This window comes from Thunnus albacares, chromosome 5 (assembly GCF_914725855.1).
Source record: "Thunnus albacares chromosome 5, fThuAlb1.1, whole genome shotgun sequence".
Taxonomy (NCBI): Eukaryota; Metazoa; Chordata; class Actinopteri; order Scombriformes; family Scombridae; genus Thunnus; species Thunnus albacares.
In genome coordinates this window covers 30,012,974-30,035,608 of record NC_058110.1, presented here as the reverse complement: position 1 = coordinate 30,035,608, position 22,635 = coordinate 30,012,974, and the positions used below count along the sequence as shown (strand labels likewise).

The 22,635-nt window shown below is 39.5% G+C and overlaps 1 protein-coding gene across 1 annotated transcript; it reads left to right on the top strand.

Moving 5' to 3' along the window:
- Window positions 1–923: 923 nt before the first annotated feature.
- march9 (membrane-associated ring finger (C3HC4) 9) lies at window positions 924–17,481 on the top strand. The gene is made up of 4 exons (XM_044350654.1): window positions 924–3,173; window positions 12,804–12,959; window positions 15,981–16,173; window positions 16,855–17,481. The coding sequence occupies exons 1-4, from the start codon at window positions 2,841–2,843 to the stop codon at window positions 17,184–17,186; spliced, it is 1,014 nt and encodes a 337-aa protein (XP_044206589.1). The 5' UTR covers window positions 924–2,840; the 3' UTR covers window positions 17,187–17,481.
- Window positions 17,482–22,635: the final 5,154 nt, after the last annotated feature.

Here is a 22,635-nt window from a genome sequence, read left to right as displayed (position 1 = left end):
CTATAGGGCCTCAGGGTGAAGTTTGTTTTTGGGGCCCCTGTTGACCCCCATTATATACTCTAGACATGAGATGATTAGCCGATCAATTCATTGATAGAAAATTAATCGGCAACAATTTTGATAACTGATTAATTTTTTAAGCAAAAGTGCATGAAACTAACTGGTAGCAGCTTCTCAGAGGTGAGTATTTGCTGGTTTTCCCAGTTTTCCATTGTAGTAAACTCAACATCTTTGTGTTTTTGACAGAAAGACAAAACAAACCATCTGAATATGTTAACTTAGGCTTCAGGGAATAGTGATCTACATTTTTTACTGTTTTCTAACGTATTAAACACTGACCAATCAGCTGATAATTAAAGAAGACAATTGTCAGATCTATTGATAATGAGATAGATGGTTAGTTCCAACCTTATAGTACTCTTAGGTTTGCACTAGGTTGTCCTGGGTTTTCTGCTATTTAAAGGATATGGCTGATATATTTTTCTCGATTGTCAACAAATCTCACGTGCAGAGCCAAACCAACAATGAACTGATCTACTCACAAGTATTGTGTGTGTATCCTCCATTGACCTCCAATCTTGCCCAGAAACTATTAAAAACATGTCAATGAGCCACATGGATTATAGTCACTGTAGTTTGTTTAGAAACAGCTCCAAAGACTTATAACAGCAATCACGTTTTCAGTCTCCAGAGAGTAGTTCTGTTTATGACAGACGCCACAGCACATGCCCAGGATCGCTAGCTTGTTGTGCTACATACACAACGTCTTGACTTTGTACTATATTGTTATTTAGTCAAAGAATTTCAGAACAAAGTCAAGAGGTTGTGATTTGGTGCACAACAAGCTTCCAACTTACAATACAATACTAGGATCGATTCATTGTGGGTTTGGCTCTGCACAAGATTTGTTGACAATTAGAAAATATCCTTTAATTAAACACAACTTTACAATAAATGAGCTAAACATAAACTAAAGAAAACATGTGTCTTAAAAGTAGATTTTAACACAGAGTCCCTCTTCAAGATCAGGATCATAAGGTGGGAGATGGAGAACCTGTCACAGCTGTGATTGATCGATTGGGGTTTCCGTATTTGCAGCGCTTTTCTGTATTTGGTTGTGTTTTCTGAATTTGTTTGTGTTTCCTGTACTTGTGATACTTTTCTGTATTTGCTTGTGTTCTCTGCATTTTCAGAGCTTTTCTGATTGCTTTACATGTGTTGTCAAACTGGTGAAGATGTTTCCTTCACTGCTTGTATTTTCTCTATTTTCATGTCTTTTCTGAAGTTGCAGTTCAGAGGAAACAAAAGCAGAACCCGGTTCAGAGGGTACAAAGTTCAGTCAGAGTATAGGAGAGTTCCTGTAGTGGAAAAGGTCTTTTAGAGAGAGAGGCTCAGGTCCGGTTCGTACTTCGCGGGCACCCAGTGCATGTGGCCGCAGCGCACACGTCAGCAGATGGAGATCAGCACCCTGGACAGCGGCGCCTGGTCAATAATAAAGCAGCCGGAGCTCCTTTCCTGCCCAGCTGCTGGGAGTACTGGGAGAGGGTGCTTCACCCATCGGAGACGGATGGATGACTAAAGAAAAATAGCGACTTGTTTACAGGATGACAGTCCGGGTTTTTTTTTCTCCCCATTCCGGAAGTAGCTGCTGGTTCAATCTCCAAGCCGACCATTTCGAGGAGGAAAATCAGCGCCAGCAGTATCATCACCACCATCTATCTGATCCAATAATCAATGCCATTACTGCTGTGTAATTGCTCTCGGATGCGAAGACATCTTCATGCGTCTTCCCCATCTTTCTCTCCAATTAGAAAAAATCGCAGGGTGCCTTTATTATTCTGCCTCTCTCTTTCTTTCTACCGTATTTTGGCTCGCGATGAAATGCTGATGGACATCGACGCGAGGATGGGAAACATGGGGCTTTCGGGTGTTTTTGTGTTGCCATATTTCCAGCTAGGCTACTGAAGGAAGAAGAAAAAATGCAAATGACACGGATTGTGTTTTTGATCTCGACGTGGATTGTCGGGGTGAATGGCACGGATTCTTCGCGGATCAACCAGAGGCTTTACAAAAAGGAGATGAAATAGGAAGAGAGGGAGAGAGAGAGAGAGAGAGAGAGAGAGAAAATGGACCATGATCTGACGCTTGGGATGCTACATTGAGAGGGACAATAAAAAAAAAACAGATATATTATTATAATCACGTCAAAATCAACTTCCATTTCATCTTCCGCACCCTTTCCCTTGCTTTTGTTTTTGGATTATGATTCTTGACAAGAGTCCCAGATGTGACTGTATGGATGGCATGTCGTTGTATTTTACATCCCATCTTCTGTTTCCTGGCTCTGTGTTGCTCTCTCTTCCACTCGTCCACTCTCTCGCAGTCTTCTGCTTTGGGTAGCAAAACATGTAGGCTATTTTTTGCTGCAAGCCCAGTGTGCGTCTGAAAAAAAAGGGTGTCTTTTAGAGCAGCCTCGAGGAAAAATGGACCGTGGAAATCAAGAAACTGTCCAAGTTGTAATGTTTTCTAAGGGTGCGGTGGAAGATGTATCTATAGACAGCATTTGCTGAGTTGTTTGAGTAATGAATATTGAAAGAGTGTGTCGGCCAGCTGAAGGGGAAAATCTTTCATCCGCATTGGCTTAGACACACATGCCATCAGTGGGGCGAGAGCCTTTATTTCTCTGGATTTCCAATTAATAGTTGTGGTATTACAGAAAAAAAATACAATAAAAATGAACATATCTGGTGTATGAATTATAATAATTATAATAGAGGGAGAGAGGAAAAGACAAAAACACTTTTACACATTTATTCATTTCAGTCTTTATGTAGCCAAACATGTTCAAGTATCGGATCCGCATGTTTTTTAATGAACTGAAAGTCCTGGTGTTTATGCGATCCGATTCGAGACAGTCCGGCTCAGACACAGATAGACGGTCCACCACCATGCGAGGTCTGGGGATGGGCGGCTGCGGTTGGCCGCCTTTCGTCGACTGCCATTCCCGGGATGACGAGGAGGAGTACTACGGCAGCGACCCGCGGCCCCGGAGCTTGGCGTTTGAGGACAAGGAACCAAAGCTGCAAGTGGGCCTGGACGCCGTTTCTCTGGCCAGCACCGCCAGCAGCCTGCGGACCCCCCAGTGCCGGATCTGTTTCCAAGGCCCCGAGCAGGTATAGACATGCAGCAGAGAGAGAGAGAGAGAGAGAGAGAGAGAGAGAGAGAGAGAGAGAGAGAGAGAGAGAGAGAGAGAGAGAGAATGGCTCCTTAATGCTGATGCCACGTCCTGTGGACGCAGACAGTGTTTGTGCTGATAGAAATGGTGCTGCACGGAGCCTTTGTGGTTGCTGTGGAGAACCATTTCACATCAGCAGGGTTTGAGGAAGTTTTTTTTATTTTTTATTTATTTTTTAACAATCACACTTGGTTCTTTCATCTAAATCTGCCATTTTGATTTTTTGTTATACAGCAAATCACAAAGGGTCTCTGATTCAGAGGAGCTACTACAACCATCCTGTCCTACATCTCCTTCCCCCCCCCCCCCCCCCTCTCTCTCTCTCTCTCTCTCTCTCTCTCTCTCTCTCTCTCTCTCTCTCTCTCCCACCCACCTTCCCCTCACCTACCTCCTTTGAAAAGAAAAAACACAATCTAGGTTGAGGCCTAGGATTCCAACAATCATGTAGAGGTATTGTCTTTTATTCTGAAAAGATGGTTTATTGGTGATCTGGTTATCTGAATAACACAGTTTTCATATCTAAGCTGATGAGTTGTTGGGAGGCAGCAGTTCCCAAACATCTGGTATCCGGACCAGCATAGCAACAAAGAAAGTTAGCCAATTAGGTCTGCTGAATGACAAATAGAGTAACCCCCCCACCCCCACCCCCACCTCCACCCCCTAAATTTTCCACATGTGTCACAGAACAGGATGATCAACTATTGATCGTGTGATGATCACTGTTCCTGGCCAGAAAAATGGTGTTAGCTGTGATGATACGTGACAAGTTAAATGAATTTGTCATCCTTTCGCCTTTCTATTTTCTGCTCCTTTTTCCCTTTGCGGTGCTCTTTTTTTTTTTTTTTTCTTCCGAGAGCCCAAACAAAAACAATAAGTAGTGCATCTCTTTGGTCTGTGGCCAAATGCCGGTCTCACCAGATGTGCTGAAACCTGCGCCGCCTGGCTCAGCAGGTAGACCTGAAGCCTGAGATAATTAGAAACACTGTAAATCCTGTAGGAGCACAGATGGATATTACCATTTAGTCACTTCCCTAAGATAGGCGTATAGTGTTATTACAGCCCATGTGCTAATTTATGACATCTGCCTTAGAGTTTCTATTGTAAGAGATAGTAAACTGAGAGAGCCACAGGACCGAGTAAAGATTAGTTCAAGCTTGTTTTGGATACAAGGCGTATGATGTTACAGACAGGGATCAAACCCAGGTTGCCCACTCAAACATCTTCCTTTAATAAAAGGTTTTGGGCTTTGGGCTCTCCGGCAAGGTGACTCATCGTGCAACATGGCTCTGAGCTGCCTCTTTTAGTCACAGACAAAGAGAAAGCAAACAAAGCGTGGAGGGAAAACCCGAAGACTACGCTACTACATCAGCTTCTCGCTCTTATTGTTTGTTTTTCTTATTGTGCAAGGTGAAAGTGTCTTATACCTCCTCCGGTGCAGGGTTGGGAGGGGAGCTCACGTTTGCCATTTTATTGTTATTTCATTATTCAAGCAGGTCACAACAGGGGTAAGGATCATGTCGCTGTCAGCGGGCCAATTACCTACAGATATAATCACCTCGCTCTGTGGGCCGCACCGAGTATGAATCCTTATTAGCTGTCTGTCAAAGGTGTCGGTGTGTGGCGTGATGGTACAGTAGCTGATTCTACATAAATGGATTCACAGAAGCGGTGCCAGAGCCTGCTGGAGGGGAAGGGACGTGTTAACTTTTAGAGTACATACACGAAAACATGCTGGGGTGCGGAGAGGTGGTGGTGGTGGTGGTGAGGTTGATCACCCCTGCCTGCCCTTTTCGCATGTAGTGCCCAACAGCGTGTTTCCACAGGGACACACAGTCTGCTCAGCTCACGGGGGAACTTCCACGCCAAAAACTGTTTGTCTAAAGGTTACAGTTGAGGAGGAAGACCTCTTTTTTTTTTTTTACTTTAGTCATACTAGTGACACACCAAATTAACACCTTCATGTGCTGTGAAGTGGCCTTAAGGGACAAACTCATGCCAGTTCATTCAAGCAGGGAAGTGTGTGTTTTTGTGTGTGTGTGTGTGTGTAGAGAAGGACAGCTTTTATGTTTGTTAGTCTTTAAAGGATGATCCTGGTGATTTACTATATTTTTCTTATTAACAAACCCATGAAAAGACCAGAACCAACGATGAATCGATCCTACCGAGTAGCAAGTGTCGTCTCTGTATCAAAAACCTGATATATCTTGGAAAATGTCCACACTAAGCCGGCCAAGTTCACAAATGCATCTTTTTCTCTCCATTTAGGCCCTCCATCCAGGCTAAAACAGTGTTTTTCTCTCCCAAAAACGCAGCTTTTCCAAAACAGCCTCCACGGCGTGTGAATCCGAAAACGCCGGCTTGGCGTTTTAGTGTGTACGGGGAAAACAGAGCTTTGTAGAAACGTCGTAATATCGGTGACAAATCAGATGACAGTAGCGCAGCATTTCATTGGAAGAGGAGGAAGAAGAAAGAAGAACTTTTATAGCCTGTTTGCAGTTAATCGTAGCTCTCTGCCACCTTTCTCTCGCTAAAACTGTTGTAAAAATGTCAGGAAGCTGCAGCGGAAACGGTAACAGTATACTGTTTCTTCTTCGTTGGTTCTCTGTTGCTGACTTGCTCATCTCTCCTCCGTTCATGCCCAGTAGGAGGAGAAATGACCTGTTTTGGCGTTTTAATGTGGACAGAGGTATTTTCAGAAATGTGCTGAAACACCTGGTGTGGACGCTTGTCGTTTTTGCTTGTCGGCTTAATGTAGATGTTGTGTCATTCCTCTTTGCCAGAAACTGTTAAAACACATCAATGAGTCACTGTTGCACTGTGTGATGTGTTCCTTCATTATGATGAACATGGACATTGTATTTACTTTGACTCAGTCCCACATTGCTGCCAGAAATACTCACTAGAACCAAATGTGTATACATCCGCAGCTGAAAATAGTCCCTAACAAATGCACTATCTCCTCCTGTTTGATTAATGTCCACTGAAAACCACAGTGCCCAGCTGTTTGAAGAAGTTATTCAGCATTTTCTAAAACTGAAACGATATATTTGTGAGCTGTTTGTTAAAGATTTAGTAGGAAGCAGTGGGCTTGGGGTAGAGAAGTCAGAAAGTGTTGAGAGATGATCTAACACATTGTTAGTTTTGGTCTTTTCATGGGATTTACTGACAATAGGAAAAACCTCAAATCTGGAAGTAGGTTAAATTTACAGTTCACTTCATTGTTTGCTCAAACACAGTTTATCAATTCATTTTCTAGTTTTATCTGAGCATGAGGACATCCTGCTCGTCCAGATGTGACCTTTTATATCTCAGCCTGTTACTCTCAAACGAGAGAATGTGCAAATGGAAAAAGAAGCATTTCGCCAAAAACATGTTTTACTTCCATTTTCATTTAGTTAAATGCAACTGAGTTTGATAAATTTGAATTTGATCGAGGATTTCATGTCTTCTTATTTGCCCTGCAGGGTTATCACATCTCCAGCTATAAAAGCATTATTAACTTTAGCTTATTAAAAACCCTTAGCAGCTCATCTTTAATATTGTTATCTGTGTCATATCAGTGTCGTGTGATAACCTCGTACATCTGATTCTTATTCATTTAAATGCTTTGAATTGTACCTGGTTTGTAGAGCATCTTCAACAGACTGCATGAAGCTGAACAACAAGGCTGATTTTTCAGAGGTTTTCTGTTTTGGAGATACACAGTTTTCACCCAAAAGCAATCGTATTTTTTTTGTCATTATTCAACTTCCGTACATCAAAAGCATCTTTCACACCTTCACTTTGGTTTCCCAAAACTAAATTCACTCATGTCAGTCCTGTGATCTTGAGCAGGATGATTGATACTCGAGAACATCAAACGACGCTCCTGCAGAGTTTGAATCTTGAACTTTTGGATGAACTCAGGAGATACTTTGAAGAATTGCTCTGTTGGCATTTAATTCATGAATGCAAAAAGCACAAGTTTTTACATATTAATACATTTTATTTCACAGCTATATTCAGAGAAAGTCCCTGCTCGTTGGGTGTCTAAAATATGGTCTCCTTTTATCATCTAAGGAGCAGCTCCAGAAAAGGCTCCTCTTCATTCTAGCTGTGGATGAGAGAGATTATCTAAATCAGTGGTTACCAAACTTATTTTCGAGTCTTCTCAATTTAAATGTCAGGAAACGTTGTTTGTCCATGAATTTCAGCATTTGACAACATTTGCCTTTGCTTTCCAAAACTGTTCAAATCACAGTTGAAAAATAAATATGTTTTATGATATGACAACGCTGTGGTTAAGGTTCAGGTTAAGTTTTTACTAGGTTTAGATCATAGTTTGGGTTAAAATACATATTTTGTTAAAGTGGATGTAATGTTCTTATGATTTTATGTTATTTTTATACTGTTATGATGTCAGATGTCTGTGTTAAACATGGTCAAAGCTCCAAAACTTGAAGTTAACGTATGTAAAAATGCTCCCTGAAAGTAAAAAAGTCGTTTGAAGTGTTACCTCTACTTCCTCCTCGTGATGACATCGTATTGTTTGGACGTGCTCACAAACGGCCGTCTGTTAAGGTTGTTCACGTTGTCCACTTGAACATGTAAGAATATATTTGAGAACTTTCCATTTCGAGTAAAAGACAAGAGAAAGAAGAATTTGTTTTGCCTCCCGAGTCGCCAAGAGGCAGCTTCTGGGGGTTAACCAATCAGAACAGAGTGGGCACATCGGGAGGGGGGCCTTAAAGAGACAGACGCTAAAACAGCCTGTTTCAGACAGAGGCTGAACTGAGGGGCTGCATAAAGGGCCAGTACAAGATAAATAAGGAGTTTTATTGAATTGTAAATCAAATCTGTATGTTCATCACCATGAGGGAGGCGTCTGATATCACACAGTGTCATTTCATACATTGTTATAATAAAAAATATTATTAATATATGCGCTTTAAGATTAAGGAAACATTGTGGTTTGGGTTTAAAATTAGGCCGCTACTTCCTTAAGGTTGGGAGACCCTCGTTGTCATGGTTACAATAACAACCAACTGGACTTCTCTACTCGCTTACTAACTAGTTTTCACAGCCTGAATCTTTGGTGTAAGTGGAGCATGTGGTGTTCAGGCTTGTTGTGACTTGTAGTTTATTGATTATTGTGACAAAAAAATGTACTAAAACTCAACCTCACACCAATCTGTAATCATATATGTGTGTTTATTTTCCTCCCTAAACACAAATATTTAGGCAAGTTAATTTGTGTAGCACATTTACATAATGCAAAAGAACAATAGAGCTTTAAGATGTAATTAAAAGTCACAGCAAACAGATGCGTGTTTAATTTAGATTTAAAGGTATTCAGCGTCGTCTCTAGTCTGAGATCTTCAGGTAGTTTGTTCCAGATGTGAGCAGAATAGAAGTTAAAAGCAGCTTCATTTACATCTAAATTTGATCTATTTCACTGGTCTGAATTGTCGGTCGTCACACGTTTTGCATTTCCTGCTTAAACAGCTTCTGTTGGTTGTTTTAAAATCATATTCAGAGATTTTAAAGCTCTCTGTTTTTATTTTGTTTTAGTTGTTTGTGACATTAACATTCTCATCCCAGTCTGAATATGTTTCCTCGTTATACACACAGACACTTCAACGACAGCTTGACATTTTAGAAATGTTTGCTTTCATATTGTTTTTATTTAGTTCCTCATATACTTCTGACCTTCTCCGTCTTATCTTTATAATGTCAGCAGGCAACTTGTTTTAAAGTTTATGAGTGGCATGTGGCTCATCCTCCGAACCGCATCTTTTATGCGGTGGGGACACTTGAAGTATTTTATTATAAGAGGGAAGGTCAAACGAGCCAGATGGGGGGGAAAGACAGAGTGCGGACGGACAGAAAAAATATGAAGCATATTTGTGTCGGCGAAGTAGTTCTCTGGTGCATAAACCCCGTGTTGATTAAACAGGTAAATCTCTGGCAGGTGAAACATATTCTGAAGCATTTTATGAGTCACCATTTGTAAACTGATGATTTAGCTCAGCGCTGATGTCAGTTCGTTTGGAAATCTGCACACAAAACAGAGCAAACACATATCAGCTGATTTTAATCTGCTGTTTTTATTACTGTGAAGGTGATTTCCACCATATTTTTAGTCACCACAAAGAAAAAAAGTACTTAAAGGAATAGTTTTGGTTTAGTTTTAGACATTTTATGCTTATTCGTTTTCTTGCTGAGAGTCAGACAAGAAGATTGATAAACACTTAAGCGTTAAAACAACGAGGCAATTAGTCAACCAACAGAAACTTATTTTAGTCAAGTTTTAGTCATTTTTCAACCAAAAATGGCAAAAATGTAATGAATTTGCTGCTTTTCTTGTTATATATGACAGGAAACTGCATATCTTTGGGTTTTGGACTCTTGGTTGAACAAAACAAGACGTTTGAATTCATCTACTTGAACTTATAACTGGCATTTTTCAATATTTACTGATAATTCATAGACTGTATTGATTACTTCTTGATTAAATGACAGTTGTACATCTTTAGTTCTTAGAGTCCCAAGTAAACTCTTCTCAATCTTCTTCACTGATTAATTAGTCCAATTAAAAGTCCACTAACACTCAATAGACAGAATGTTATTCGTCAACTATTTTGGATTAAACGTTTTAAGTCATTTATTTGAGTCAGTCTTTCTGCTACACTAACCATCTCCTTCTCTTGTGTCATATTTAAATGCAAAATGTCAAAATATTCTTTTAATTTGACTTTTGCAAACAGTTTATGCTTTTCAAAGTCACATCCTTTGAATTCAAAGGATCAGGTTGACGGCTTCTGTGTTTTTCTTGTCGTCAACAAATCTCATATGCGGAGCCAAACCAACAATGAACTGATATATTTTGTGCTACATTGTATATTAGAGGTTGTGATATGCAGCACAACAAGCTAGCAAAGCTCTATAAATGGAGCTGTGGTCCCGCACATGCTCAGTGGCGCCTTTCTTACACAGAACTGCTCTCCAGAGACTGAAAATGTGATTTGTTTATTTCTTCAGAGCCATTTCCAAACAAACTAACGTCATCGCAATCTTCATAATGAAGGAATACGTCACCCGGTGCAGCGGTGTGACTCACTGATGTGTTTTTAATCGTTTTTTGGACAACAACAACAGAGGTCTACAGCACAGAGGAATAAGATATATTGGTTTTGGATACACACACACAATACTTGTAAGTAGGATGAGTTCATTGTTTGTTTGGCTCTGCACATGAGATTCGATGCCAATAAGAAAATATAGAAACTTGCCAGGCTGATCCTTAACAGCTCTGAAGTGAACTCTACCACCTAAACGCAGTCAATATGTATCTTTGATGTCTCTGAGATGTGTTTATGTTAGCTGAGAGTTGTAGTTTGTTTGAGAGGTTGGCTGAGTTCACTCAGGCTTCAGCAGCAGCAGCAGCAGCTCTTCTCTCCTTCACCTGGCTGCCCTTGAAGCCGCCTCGCTCCCCCGCTGGTGTTGCAGAGTGCTAACATGCCCCTTCGCCAACTGGGCCCCGCGTCAAGCTGTGACCATTCATTGATCTACTAATGATTCATACTGATATTTTTTTTTTACCCCCGACGCTGTTATTTTAAAAGCGTTTCATTCATTTTCGATGCACAGGTTTGACACTGCAGAGGCTTTTTTTTTTTTTTTTTTTTGCTTTTCATTCAGTGAAATGAGGCCCTGATGCAAAATGTGCCGTCAAATTTTAAGCCTTCTGACAAAATGGATGTTTGACTTTGATTGATGGTGACAGCCTGAATGTGGCGAACGAGCCAGCAGGCTTCAGGTGCTGACGTGGAGCTGAAGAGACAGAGTCCAAAAGCCACATTAGCTTGTCTCTTAGGGACTGGATGGGAATTATTAAGGCAGGCGAGGGTATTTTGATGTTGATTTTTTTCTCCTCATTCTTACCCTTGTGAGCTCTAAACAGATTGAAATAGTTACAATACATCACTGAGATGTGTTTCATGTGTGCGCGGGTCGTAAAGATGCATTTCCTTTATTCAGAAGACGACATTCGTATTTTTGTAATAGTTTCCCATGAGAGTCATTTTTGAGAAACATAATTTATGTGGATCGTATAGTTAATGCATAACATGTAGTTTCACAACTCATATATTAATGTTCACACTAGTTACTGCTTTTTCTTCTATGATTATGATCAAACCGCCCCCCTATCAGTAACTCTATCTCTCCTCCTATCTAGAATTATAATTAAATGACACTTTATTAACAGTATATTGCATTTAGCAGCAATATTTGACAAGAAAATGTTAGAGGAAAGGCTTTAAACTCAATTAGCTGGTTAGCTCACAGCACTGTTGATTATTTAAGTAAAGAAAACTCACAAACATGTAGTTTTACTGGCAATATTTAATAAATCCCATTATGTCCATCCCCTGTTGTATAGGAAGTGTTTCAGTGCTGCTTGTTTGTTTGGACAAAAATAATACCTTAGCTGCTAATAATAGCAAAGGACAACAAGCTAATATGTTAATTAGTTGTGGGTTAAAGTTACTTTAGATTCTGAAGCTCTAAGTAGTTTTACAAATGCATTTCCTGTTTAACAGATGTCCTGCGTGTTTAAGATGTTTCCTTTGATTCAAGTGAACGGCTCGTTATCAGGCTTCTGCAGAGTTTGATGACCAGCTGATCATTTGAATCAGGTGTGTTGGAGGAGGGAAACATCTCAAACATGCAGGGCAGGGTTGCTCCTGGACCAGGATTGAAAACCACTGGTTGATTCATACCTCACGCCGCTGTTAACGCAAAACCTCAATTTGCACGACGCCTCTGTGCAGATCTTATTAGTGATTGATTATTTATCTTTCACAAAGATCACACTCGCTCCTTTATTCCACATAATAACGAGAGCAGTGAAAATAAAATGTGTCATATAGAGTCAGATCTCAATATGATGCAAGCTCAGTATCACACGTTGCCACTTGTTGCACTAATTAGTGTAATGAGAAGAAACATGTTTCCTGTTTACGGTTTGCAATGTTACTAATATGATCAGTTCTGCTCACACTTCATTGTTGGTTCCTCCACAATTAACTGAGCTGTAACAATTAAAGACACTTGTTTAAATCCCTTTACATGTAAAACCAAATTCCTTATGTGTAAAATAAGTGGCTGGAATATTTGGTTCTTTTGCCATATTTCACTTTAACTGTGTGTGTTGGTGGCGCACATTGTGAAAAATAATGTTCTGTTGAGATATTAAATGTTTAAATCTGCTCTTTTAGTTATTCATGTATTAAAGGAACAGTTCAACATTTAGCAAAATAGGCTCATTCCCCTTCTGGCAAAGAGTGAGGTGAGAAAATCAATACCGCTTTCCAATAGGAGGGTTGTATCGATCTTCTCATCTAACTCTTCACCAGAAAGCCAATCAGCCTATTTCCCAAAATGTTTCTATTCTTTAAGTGGAGTTGTACCAGTTTAATACCCTTCGGGGAGGGATGTTTTATTTCCCTAGTAGAGATCAGGCCAGATGCATAAATATAAATACGTTTTAATTAACGTTGCTGTGTTTCCTGGTCTTGTCCTACAGGGGGAGCTGTTGAGCCCCTGCCGCTGTGACGGCTCCGTGCGCTGCACCCATCAGCCCTGCCTCATCCGCTGGATCAGCGAGAGGGGCTCCTGGAGCTGTGAGCTCTGCTACTTCAAGTACCAGGTCCTGGCCATCAGCACCAAAAACCCTCTGCAGGTAACATCACACACACACACACACACACACACACACACACACACACACACACACATTCGTGCTTCCGTCACTTCAGAGGACGTTGACTTACATGAATTTCCTCGAGACTTATCCTAACCGTTACCCTAACCCTTCACCTCAATCCAAGTCTTCATCCTGAAATTTACTGATTTACGTCATGAGGGACGTTTACGTTGCTTTTTGTCCCCACAATGTGACAATGTGAATAAACAGATTTATGTCCCCTAAACATGAGTAATACTTGGAACACACATTTACATGTTTGCACTTCTATACTTGTGAGGACCCTCATTGACATAATGCATTCATTCATGCATTTATTCATCCATAATGAAAATAGTCGTTAGCCTCAGCCCATTCCCTTAGGGCTGCAACTAACAATTATTTTCATCATTAGTGAATCTGTTGATTATTTTCTCGATTAATTGATTAGTCATTTGGGCTTTACAATGTCAGAAAATGGTGGAAATGTCTTCACAGTAAATGTTTCCCAAAGTGCAAGATGACGTCCTAAAATGTTTCTTTTGTCCACAACCCAAAGCTAGTTAGTTAGTTAGTTAGTTTATTATCATAGAGGACTAAATAAACCAGAAAATATTCATATATGAGTAGATTGAATTAGAAAATACAAAAATAAAATGATTAATCTATTATCAAAATAGTTCTGTTGACCAACTAATTGATTAATGAACCAATCGTTGCAGCTTAACATGACCCTTACGCTAACTTTGACCGTCACAGCTAAATGCCTGAGCTCAACACCTTCTCTAAACTGAACCTGAACCTTATTCTAACCTTAAAACCAAATCTTAATCCTCAAACAGTCATTTCAATGTGTGTCCCAAAGAGAGGACTGACCATAATGTCCTCACTTTCCAAAAATGTCCTCACTCCTAAGGTCTAAAACTCAAATTTGTCTTCATAAAAAAAACACACACATACATAAACACCCTCTAGTCTGTGGGGTTGCAGATTTTAGCAAAAAAAAAAAAAAAAAAAGAGAAACTCTTTTGGAAAACAAGGCTCCACACTCCCCTCTTGGATCATCACTCTTGCAGAATTTGAACTAAAAAGCTGCAGCACTGATACTGTGCCCATCCAGATGAATCTGACTCACAGCGCACATGGGATTCAACTCACAAACAAGGCCAGCAGAGCACAGCATGGCTCAGCTCAGCTCAACTCAGCTCGGTTTTGGCTCAGCGGTGTGCAGAAGTCTCCTCATCGATCGCTTTTTTTTTACAAAACACGCTCTCTGATAAACAATCGAGTCAACAAGATGGCGATAGAGTGTGAATATGTAAACTTCTCAACATGCAGGGGCGCTGTCACGCTCTGATGGGGGGTCACTCTTTAAAATTCATGAGCGATTCAAGCAGGGAGATCTTATCACATGGAGGGAGGGGGTGGGGGGGGGGGGGGTGGGGGAGACATTTCATAACATATACAACATGGAAAAACGCTGCCGCAGTCTGCGCTCAGGCAGCAGACCTGGCGCTCTTCGCTAGAACAAATCTCGGGCCGTCGCTGTGGTGTGAAGACTGTTTGCCATATTGTGCTGACACATTTTCCCTCTGCGTCACCGTCCTTCTGCCCTCCTTCTCAGAGGCGGCCAATAGATCTAAAACCTATTGAGAGGAGGCTGTCTGTGTGTTGTGTTTGACATTTGTTAGGGTCTGTGTATCAGTGTTGTTGATGTGTTGATAGATTTGTCTCGTATATGGGATATTGTATTGTTATTTAATGTAATTCTACTCATATATGTGGATTTGTTAGTTATAATGTAGACCAGCGGTTGAAAGTAACTGTACTTAAGTACAATTTTGAGATATTTGCACATTTCAGACAGAAATAATGCACTTTTTACTCCGCTACAGTCACTATACTTCTCATCTTAAGATTTTCCATTTAAAAAATCATCATGATAAGCTTTTAAAATATATTATCAAAGATTAAACATGTGGTACCCTCATGATCCTGGACGACAAAAGCGGTGTTTTGGGGCGTTTCAGGTGTTTAAACTTCTCACATGGTTTCATTTAAATAACTGTTTGAGGCCTAAAGAGGTAAAATTATCCAATACTTTACAAAAAAAGGAAAAGATTAGAGAAAAGTCCAAAACATTTGTACACATTTGTGAAGCAGAGCTTTGTTTTTTCTTCTTTTATCTCCCATTAAGTCAATTCATTTTTTTATTTATATACCAAATATCACAAACCACAAATTTGCCTCAAGGGGGCTTTACAATCTGTACAACATACCACATCCTCTGCTCTTAGACCCTCGATTCAGATAAAGAAAACCTCTCTAAAAAAAACACCTTTAACAGGGAAAAAATGTAAGAAACCTCAGAAGAGCAACAGAGGAAGGAATAGAACAAGACAGCAAAGTTACAGTCTGGAAAAACAGGACGACAAAATGATAAAACCCATTAATCATATCACGTCCCTTCAGATTTCTCTTGTGACGCTTAAGTTGAGAACCGCTGGATTAAAATACCAAAACTGACTTTAAAGTAGTTCAAACTAGCTCCACCTCGACCAGCTATAACAGTAACATGCTGCTTACACACTGATGCATCTGTGTTAACGATCAAATATTAAAAAAATCTAATTTATAATCATATATCAGTCACACAGGATCAAATATCTTCAGAACAAGCACTTTTACTTCAGTACTTTGAGCACATTTTTACTGATAATAGTTTTGTTTATCATTATGAATGCTGAACTTTTACTTGTTTTATTTATTTACTTGTTTATTTATAGAGAAAACACATTAATTAACAATAATTAATCATCTGCAGCCCCTCGGCAGGTTAAAAGAACAAACACAGCATCAAAGTACATGTAAGAGGATACAGCATAAATGGAAACCTGATAAAAACACATAAAACAGAATAACACTCCATTTATACCATTTATACTCATACTTGTACTTAAGTAAAGTATTTGAGTTTTTTCTCCCACCACTGACGTAGATGTTTTCTCTCCTCTCCAGTGGCAGGCCATCTCTCTGACGGTGATAGAGAAGGTGCAGATAGCGGCCATTATTCTGGGTTCCCTGTTCCTCATCGCCAGCATCTCCTGGCTCATCTGGTCCTCCCTCAGCCCGTCGGCCAAGTGGCAACGTCAGGACCTGCTCTTCCAAATCTGCTACGGCATGTACGGCTTCATGGATATCGTCTGCATAGGTAAAAGACAGAGCGGACGAAGACAGCGCGAAACAAACGCCGAAATGTGCAAAGATAATATGTTTACGAGCAGCGGTAATAGATAGAACTGTGAAGGAGTAGCGCATGAAAATATAAAGTTAGAAGACTTAGGTGACAGAGCACAGACGGATGCATTATGCAACAACAGGGACAGCAAAGAAAAACAGGATGTACTCTGCAACAACAAAAAAATATTAATAGGCTGCATTATGCATGACAAACTAATATTCAGCTCACATTCTGTTGATGGTTAAGGTCATGCAAAATTACACAGAAAAAGCAAACTAAATAGGCAGATGGTGCATAGGTAGGAGATGACAACTAAACTAAAAGCCAAGCAAATTCTGATGATGTCGCAGAGTACAAGAGACTGTTTTTCTAGGAGCAACCTGGTCGACTGTTCTTGTGTGATATTGAGTTGCCTGTGTAAGACAACACTGAGAACAGATGGCATCAGATATCTGCACTGTGATTATTGCCAACTGTCTATTCTCATCCACAGGCGAGATGGAAAGTTCCTACCTACGATGCAGATTGCAGCTCGCAGGCCCCTACTTTTTTTTTTTTTTTTTTAGCGTAATATTTGATGTAAAGCAGTGGGAATTCATTGGATTTCATGCACTGCCCTTCACCCTGCTTCTTCTTCTTCTTTCCGCCCAGGCCTCATCATCCACGAGGGATCATCGGTGTATCGAATCTTCAAACGATGGCAGGCTGTCAATCAGCAGTGGAAAGTACTGAACTACGAGAAATCAAAGGACTTGGGCGACCCGGTGAGTTCGAGCAGCAAGGCGGGAGCTCGCGGCTCTCGCGGGAACCCCCACGGCCTAGCCAGCAGCAGCGCCGGGCGACAGAGCAGGAGGCTAAGAACTATTCTGAACCACCACTGTGGATACACCATCTTGCACATCCTGAGTCAACTGCGGCCCAACGACCCGCGGATCAGCGCCGCCGCCAACCGGGAGGTGGTGATGAGGGTCACCACCGTATGAGTCGAGGAGTCGGCGTGCGCGATGGGAGGAAAAAACCTTTTTTTTTTGTCCAGATGTAAATGAGTGGAGGGACTTAACGGACCTGAAATTAAAAAAAAAAACTAAAGACTCATGTTGGCAACAAGAGCCCTGCGAGGAGCTGAGTGATGCCCGGAGCATCAACAGACAGCACACACACTAGAGGATTTTTCCTCTTGTTTCGTACAACAAAAGGAAGCCAGATGCTCCTTTTCAATAATTAAAGAACTGATGAAAATAAGGACGAAAAAGCATTAAAAGACATCAAACATGAATTGTGAGGGGGAGAAGGGGGGAGGTTGGGGTTGGATGGGGAGGGGAGGGGGTGTAAACAGGCTTTATAACCTAAACCAAGACGATGAGACGTTTTTTCCAGTTCAATATCAGGATGCACAGAGACATTTCTCTTTGATTTGATCCTCTCGGTTTGATTTGTATCTCTTTCTTTTTTCTTTTTTTTTTTGGTTCTGTTTTTTACTCACTTTGATTTTTTGTACGGATGTATGATTTTAGAGGAAATCATGTAACTCCATACATGCCAAGCATTTCCAAGACAAACTATGTATAATGATCTTTAAAAAAAAAAAATTTCTACAAGCTAACCAATGCTGGGAAATAGACCGAAAACTGAAACAAACAAACATGAGAGAAACACAGAGGTGACAACAACAGAACAATAAGTTAAAATAAAAGAGAAAAAAAAAGGAAAAAAAAAAAAGAAAAAAGAAATCAACAAGATTTCAGTGACACTTAACCTTTCTGCAATAAAGATACGTATGTACATTTCACAGGGAATTTTGCATGGGTATATAATTTTATTCTTCATCACATAAACATAAGCACATGACAAATTTGCTCTATTTCGAATGGTGCTTGCCAAAAATAAACACTTTAGAAACATCTGATTTCATTGCACCAACTTTTTGTCAACGTGACAAATGGCAGTGTGTTACAGCTATTTCAGCTAAAATACAGATTGTTGCTGATGTGTGCTGATTCAGATTTGATAATAAGTAAAACTATTGGATTAAAAATGGGGATCAAATGATCTCTGACTACTCAGTCTCACTCGGTCTCTTCTTTAAACCCTGTTTGTTGATCGAAGCGTGCACGGTGTGGTCGGGTGTGTGTCGTTTGTTTTCTGGTGTGAAAAATGTCGTGAGGTAACTTTTCTTTAGGGAAATAAAATGAGACATTCGTTATTTTTAATAGTTTTTTTTCTTTCATTTATTAACCTGTTCAATCTGTCTGAAATGCTCTCATAAGTAAAATGAAATCATTCATAAGCAGATGCTGATAGAGTGGCTGCTGCAAAGTCAATCCCTGCTTTTTTTTTGTTTTATATCATTTTTATCTGAATATCTTTGGGTTCAGGGCTGTTAATTGGACGAAAACAAGACATTTGAAGACTGTGATGGGCGTTTTTCACAATTTTCTGACATTTTATAGCCTCACCAGTTAACAGAGTAATCGAGACAGTAATCTGCAGATTAATAGGTAATGGAAATAATTGTTAATTGTAGGTATAAATCAGAGTAGGTTTTACAGTTTTTATAGTTTTGACAGTGTCGTTTTTAGATTCCTTTGCACAACAGATCTGTTCACATTCCTGCGATAACTTATAAAAGGAAGTATGTCACAAAAGATGAAGTGACAAAAATCCACTATATACACTATAATTTCAAACCCTGAAAGTAAGGGACAGTACAAAGATTAGAAGGGTGAAGAGGGGGGCTGAAGCTTATATATCATCAGGGTCATGAATACTTTCCTTGGACCTTCTCCTTGACTTAGAAGTTTAGTTCTGCATCTCTCTTTTCACAGAATAGTTCAACTTTCTAATGAGAGAATTAGGGATTGAAAAATTACGTATCTGACTTAAATTTTGTGCTACAATAGTACATTTTAAAATGGTTGTTATCATGGCCGGCCCTGACTTATGTTGATGCCCAGGGTGAGATTTTAGATTGAAGCCCCAAAAGATTTAGATCGGAGTCCCCAAAAAAGTTCAACCTCTAGTCCAAGAACTTCAGATATGAAGAGGAAGTCCTCCCAGTCCTCCAGACAAGAAGGCAAAGTGGGGGTCAGGACACTGTATAATGGCGTTTGGTGGCCTGAGGTAGTACATGAGGTTTGGTGGCTGTCGAGTGACAACTGACTGAACAGCAAGGCTTTTGGAAAATCAAACCACCATCAAAGCACACCTGTTGGTAAGAAAAAAACACAGCACCCCCTCCCTCGTTTGGTGCTATAGGCGACCACCTTTGTGGCCACGGATGAATCCAGCAGCTGATTTATGTGTTGTGTTCTCGGTCGCCGCCGCTGCCGTTACAGCAGTGTGAGACAGACAGACGAGGATACAGTGACAGTGAAAGCAGAGATGTTTGGGTTCATCACAGTTGACAGATGAATGCAGACTGTGTGAATGTGGAAGTTATTCAGTCTTAAAGGATTTGGCTGGCCTTTTGTTATGTTTTTCTGACTGTCAACAAATCTTGTGCAGAACCAAACCAACAATGAACTGATCCTACTTACAAGTATTGTGTCTGTATCCAAATCCGTCAATGAGCCACAACGCTGCACTAGGTGACTTGTTTCTTCACCAAGAAGATTACAGTCACAGTAGTTTGTTTGAAAAGGCTCCAAAGACTAATAACAAAAAAATCACGTTTTCAGTCTCCGGAGAGTAGTTCTTTGTAAAGCAGACACCATCGCATGCATCGCTAGCTCGTTGTGCTACATGTCACAACCTCTTGACTTTGTATTGATGTTCTGTGTGCCTGAACTCACATATTAAACTGAAGGCTTTTAAAAGGCTAGACTACCAACTCCAGACCTCAAGGGGCCCCAAAAGTTTACTCAAGTTTACTCCATATCATCTGGATCTACGTATTTCAACTGACCGTGGCAGAAAGTAAGTAAGTAAAATATTACACTTGAGTATATCCAGTTTATGCTACTTTATACTTTTACTCTACTGCATTTCAGAGGGAAATATTGTTCTTTTTATTCAAAATATACAAAATATACAATCAACTTATTAAATATAATGTATTATTATAGATTACATATCCTTACAGGTGTTTGTCAGTTTTGTGCCTGATTAGACCTGCTCAGGTCTGAGTTGTGCAAAGCTTTGCTGGGATTTACATGAAATCATCATGGACAAATAAGAACAACAAAGGTAGAAATTGTTCCACAACAAAACACACAGGAGCAGCCTCTGAAGACCTGAAAAATGTATTTTCTATCTTGCTGCTCTCAATTAGAGCTGCAGTGATTAACAAATTAAATCCATTAGTCAAAATATACTCTGTAACTATTTTGTTAATTTAATAAATGTCATTTTTAGGCATTCATTTCATATGGGGAAGGATGTAGAATGAAAGAAAATATAAATCCAGGAGGAGAAAAATGTAAAAGGCCCTCCCCTGCTCTCCCCAAAATATCACACCACCAGTACAAAAGCTCCTCCTGGATATAAACCAGTCAGCATTTGTCTCCACCCAGTGGCTGCTCCTGCTCTGGTTTACCATTTTCCTTGTATTGGACCATTTTATTTCTTTGTGGGACAAAAAACATCCTCCTCTCTGCTGCTAGAGGGCGTACAGACACCTGCAGCAGGAGGTAGTTGAATATTTTCAAGGCAGCAAAAAACCACAAGATGTTTGAGAAGTTTTGAGATTGAGGCCTTATTTTTGTATTTCTCCTTTCTGCTGGAGGGAAACTACAGATAATGTTGGTGACATTTTATCAAGTCAGTTCCTAGTTTTTGCATTAGAGCAGTTCTATTGTATCTTGTAATGGCTGTACAGTGGCTACTGTATAGTGGATTGTTTTTCCTCTGAGAAGTTGGGGGTTTTAAGGGGAATTACAGACTACAATTTAAAAAATGAACCAATGATGGGTTTCTTATAGGCTGATTCTTGTATTTTTAGGCTAAATATCTTTAATTGTAACTACTTTCTGGCCAAAAAATTAATAATTAGAAACCACAAGATTTGTATTTCTGGCAGCTTGGAGAAAGTTTTAGGCTCTAAATTTAACAGAAAATATAATTAAGTCAGAGTTATAAATATGTATAAATAAAATATGCTGAATCAAATAATTAGAACATTTAAATTAAGTCACAACTAATTTATTTATAACTTATTTTTATCATCAATTAATCTACCAATTATTGTGTCGATTAATCAATTAGTCAATGAGATGTAATTAAATAGTGAAAATTGTCCATTTCAGTCTTCAAATTTCTTGTTTTGTTAATCCAACAGTCCAAAACACAAAGATATTTTAATCTTTCCATTTACTTTATCTTTTGTCGTATAGCCTATAACAAAGAAAAACAAAAAAACAAAACAAACAAACAAACAGAAAACTTCAAGCGATTTGGAGCAAATAAATCTCTCTCACGTCGACAAGTTACAACCAGCAAATACTTTTTTAAAAATTTGTATACTTTTCTTTCAATACAATTATTGTCTAATCATCTAAATCCTGGCTACAGATTCTCACTTGAAGGACCAGTGTGTAGAATTTAGTGGCATCTAGCAGAACGGACTTGTCAGAAATGGAATATAATATTCATAAGTATGTTTTAATTAATATATAATCACTTGAAAATAAGAATCATTGTGTTTTCTCTACCTTAGAATGAGTCCTTTATATCTGCATAGGGAGCAGGTCCTCTTCCACAGAAGCTGCCATGTTGCACCACCATGTTTCTACAGTAGCCCAGAACGGACAAACCAAACACTCTAGAGAGGGCTTATCGTGTTTTTCGCAAGTTTCATGGCCAACGTAGGTTCTTCTACATGCTTGGAAGGGGAAGGCGAGCGGTATTCAATTGGTTGGAGTCTGCAACCTCACCACTAGATGCCACTAAATTCTGCACACTGGTCCTTTAAACAGCTACGTTGTTTGATTTGATTTAGAGAAAACCTTGAGATTAATCTAAGTGGTTGCCTGATGATTATAGATGAAAATAATTTTTTCAAAAATCATTCTGCACACATTTTTTGTTTGTTTGTTTGTTTGTTTATTTACTTTTTCTTTTGTGAAACAAAACAGAACAACAACAAAAGTATTAAAACTGGGAAAGAAAAAGAAGGTTGAGAAACAATGCAGGGGTTTATTTTGAAACTTGAAGCTGGAAACAAACCCTGTTCTTTGATAAGACTATTATTTTGAAAGGTAAAAACAAACGGAAACGTAAAATTTAAGCAGAGCATGTGACTTTACACTGGTGGACATTAAATATTATAATTTACTTCTTTCTGAGTCAACAATGTGTTTTTAACTAAACTAACTAGTTCCCTTAAACAACATCCTGTTATGTTTAATTTTCATAATCTGTCACTTCCTGGTCCGGGATCAACTCAGACTGGTACTCGGTATATAAACCGGGTCACGTGGTAGAAACAGGCGAGTC